This window comes from Benincasa hispida, chromosome 6 (genome assembly GCF_027475165.1).
Source record: "Benincasa hispida cultivar pf3 chromosome 6, pf3_genome.v1.1, whole genome shotgun sequence".
NCBI lineage: Eukaryota > Viridiplantae > Streptophyta > Magnoliopsida > Cucurbitales > Cucurbitaceae > Benincasa > Benincasa hispida.
In genome coordinates, this window is record NC_143483.1 from 9,658,969 (window position 1) to 9,662,679 (window position 3,711).

A 3,711-nucleotide genomic window follows, 5' to 3' on the forward strand; every position below is an offset into this window, starting at 1 on the left:
TCAAATCTCTAATTGGCATGTTTAGAATGACATTTTCAAAGTATACTAATTTTTTAAAAAGTCATTTCAAACCAATTCTAAAAATTTAAATCGGTTGCATCAAAACGTTATTATTATGATTGGTTATACATGAATATAACAAAAATGTTAATAATATTTGAGCATAGCTGACCCAAAAGGAAATATTAAAAAAAATAAAATAAAATAAATGACACAAACACCTTATAATATGGTATGCATGTGACAGCCAAGTTAAGAGAGAGAGAAAGAGAGATCCATATCATGGGATGGGTCCAGGAAAGCTCCCTTCCATGACAAAAATATACAGCAAATTCACACCCTCTTTCTTCTTTCTTTTTTTCTTTTTTTTCTTTTTTTTTTCCCTCTCTTTACCTAAAATTCGCTGTCTTTCAGACTCTTCACCCATTTTCCCACACTTCTAGCCATGAGAGTGAGAGCCAATACACCACTCTCTAACCCATTTCCTTTTCTTCTTCTTCTTCTTCTTTAATCAAATTCTTCTTCTATTTCTTCTCATCTTTCTCTCTTTGAATCTCAATCCAAATCTTAACACACACCCACATAATATTGTGAGATCTAGCATGCATTGCCATTCCTATGGCTTCCCCTCACCATTCCCATAGCTTCATGTTCCAATCCCGCCCCGCCGATCACCATGAATACGTCCCCTCCGCCTCCTTTAACGCCATCCCTTCATGCCCTCCTCACCTCTACTTTCACGGTCTCTCTCTTCTTCTCTCTTCTTCTTTCTGCGTGCGAACTTTTTTTTTTCTAATAACATTCGATCTTTATCAATAACTAGGTTTTTTCAAATATATTGCAAGACTAGGGCAATTACTGTATATATGATCGTATTCTTCTTTCGAATTTGGGGTATGATGAGTATGCTATTGATGTTTCAACCTGAATTTTTTTTCTGAGTAAGAAATAAAAGGAAGTCGGGATGAGTAGGTGTACCAGAAAATCTCAACTAAATTGTAGTTTCTTGTTGAAAATTCTTTGTTGTTCTCTCCTTTCTTTCTTTGTGTTTGCTCTACATGCATGCGCATGATGGAATTTTGATTATAGAAGTGATGTTTGTTTGGTTATTGTTTAGATGGGGTTGTTCCGGTGATGATGAAGAGATCGATGTCGTTTTCAGGAGTCGAGAATGGGTGTGAGGAAGTGAATGGCGACGAGGGGTTATCGGACGATGGATTGGCGTTGGGAGAGAAGAAGAAGCGATTAAATTTAGAGCAAGTGAAAGCATTGGAGAAAAGTTTTGAGTTAGGGAATAAGCTTGAGCCAGAGAGGAAAATGCAGCTAGCCAAAGCTTTGGGGTTGCAGCCAAGACAAATTGCTATTTGGTTTCAGAATAGAAGAGCCAGATGGAAAACCAAACAATTGGAGAGAGATTACGAGGTGTTGAAGAAACAGTTTGAAGCTCTAAAAGCTGACAATGATGTACTTCAAGCTCAAAATACCAAACTCCATGCAGAGGTAATAAAAACAAAAACAATACATTCAAATTTCACCTCCCGTTTTGGTAATTATTTGGTTTTTCAAAAACTTTTTATCTTTCTATGTTCAATAAAAGAACTGCGAATTCTTAATCAAATTCAAAAAACAAAACTAAATTCTTTTTAAAAAAGAAATTAAATAGGTTGCACTCATTTTTTGTGCAATTCACACAACATCCAATAATAATGTATTATATGGAATTTGTTTAAATAAGAATGATTTTATTTTATGCAGTATGGAATTTGGGTAACACATAATTATTGTCCTTTTTAAAAACTACTTTTTTTAGTTTATAAACTAAAATTTCAAAAACAAAAAATAAAAAATAAAATAATTATCAAATGAGGTTTTAGTTTTTTAGAATTATGCTCGTCTTTTATACCATCTATTTACAATTATTTTCATCTAATTAACACACCTAAATTTCATAAACATGATCTAAAAAAACTATGCCTTCATTTATAAATCCAAAAACAATGAAATTAGTCAAATTTCAAAAGTGAAAATGAAATTTAGCCATTTGTCCAAAATTCCCATTTGTGATTGAATTTGTGGGTTGTTAAATTTGGATTAAGGAAAATTAATAATCCTTGCTATTTACCCTAGTAGGATAAAAGTTCCCGATTAACCTAATGTTTATTGAGTGTGTGCCTTTATATATGTGTATGTATTTCTATCCACTATGAATTAAAATTAAGTACAAAAGTATGTCTGTTCAGAAAAACAAAGTACAGAAAGTATATATAGGCAAATAAATATGAGGCCGTAAATATTCAAATTTATATTACTATTAAACCAGTTGTTAATTTCTAATTTTAGCTTTCTTATTTTATTTTTTTACAAAGTTAAGTGAAAGTTTTTAGTAGACGAGTTTTGAAATCTTATAAATTTAAATATACTAGTTGTTAATTCTCTTAATTAATTTAGTGATCTTGTTTAACCTATTAATTAACATTTTTATAAGAGTTGTTTTCACACTTCCATTGGAACACATCCTTTACACAACTTGTGTAAATTTTCATAACAATCAAGATTTAAAATGTCGATCTTGGTACAACGATCAAGATGTTAATTTTGTAAAATTATTGATAAACATACTATTAAAATCATATTTCTATAAAAATTAATAAATAAATATTTATGATTTTCAAGTGAGTAAACATGTCTATTATTTATATTATATTTATATTAATGATATTTTGTTATTTATTTTTGTATGTTTCGTGGATTTCTCTAGGATATAATAGAAATATTAATAATAACCCATGATTTTCAATAGTTATTAGCATTAAAGACCAAAGACTCCGGCGAGGTGGTGGGGGGCGGCGCCGCCACCATGAACTTAAAGAAAGAAAACGAACGGTGTTGGAGCAGCGACAACAGTTGCGACATCAACCTCGACATCTCAAAGACACAAGCATCGATAGGTGGCGGCAGTGGTGGCGGCGGAAGAGGATGTTCTCAACCAGGAATAATCAAAGATCTTTTCCCATCCGCGGCATTCCGATCCGCCGCCATAACGCAGCTGCTTCAACACGGGTCGTCAAGATCAACGGTGGATCATCCTCAAGTGATCCAAGAAGAAAGCTTCTCTCAAATGTTCAATGGCATTGAAGAACAACAACAAACTGCAGCAGCAGCAGCAGCAGCAGCTGGGTTTTGGCCATGGAATTCAGATCAAAATTCCCATTTTCATTAATCCATCATTACACAGTTAATTTTTTTTTTCTCCCATATAAAACAGTTAAAATTTTTAAATGAATTAGTTCAGTTGTAATATTATTATTGGGAATTTGGGATTATAATTAAATTAAATGATACGCATTTGTTTCGTTAAGGTCGATAATATATATTTTGTTCTATATATATATATATATTTTTTGGTTAAAATACCAATCCGGTCTCAATACTTTGAAAATTATTTAATTTTGGTCTTCAGTTTTCTATTGTCTAATTTTAGTCTATATACTTTTAATAAATTTTAAATTTAGTCTCTAATACTTGTTTATAGTTGATTTTTCTTTTAAAAAAATTATTATTCTATAATATTTTTACTGTAAAATTTGAAAACATATTCACATATATATTTCTTTGCATGAAAATTATTATTATTATTGAAAAATTACCTTCTTAGTCTCCAAGTTTTAAAAAATATGTGCATTTGGTTCCTAAATTTTAAAAGTGTACCTT

The 3,711-nt window shown here is 31.1% G+C and overlaps 1 protein-coding gene across 1 annotated transcript; it reads left to right on the top strand.

The window, feature by feature from the left end:
- The first annotated feature begins 471 nt into the window (after positions 1-471).
- On the top strand, positions 472-3,358 carry LOC120080286 (homeobox-leucine zipper protein HAT7-like). Its single transcript, XM_039034914.2, has 3 exons — positions 472-742; positions 1,118-1,500; positions 2,801-3,358. The coding sequence occupies exons 1-3, from the start codon at positions 619-621 to the stop codon at positions 3,218-3,220; spliced, it is 927 nt and encodes a 308-aa protein (XP_038890842.2). The 5' UTR covers positions 472-618; the 3' UTR covers positions 3,221-3,358.
- Positions 3,359-3,711: the final 353 nt, after the last annotated feature.

Coding starts and splice junctions, on each gene's coding strand:
- LOC120080286 (XM_039034914.2), top strand. CDS start 619: ATGGCTTCCCCTCACCATTCCCATAGCTTCATGTTCCAATCCCGCCCC. Junction 743..1,117: donor TCCTCACCTCTACTTTCACG/GTCTCTCTCTTC, acceptor GTTATTGTTTAG/ATGGGGTTGTTCCGGTGATG. Junction 1,501..2,800: donor ATACCAAACTCCATGCAGAG/GTAATAAAAACA, acceptor GATTTTCAATAG/TTATTAGCATTAAAGACCAA.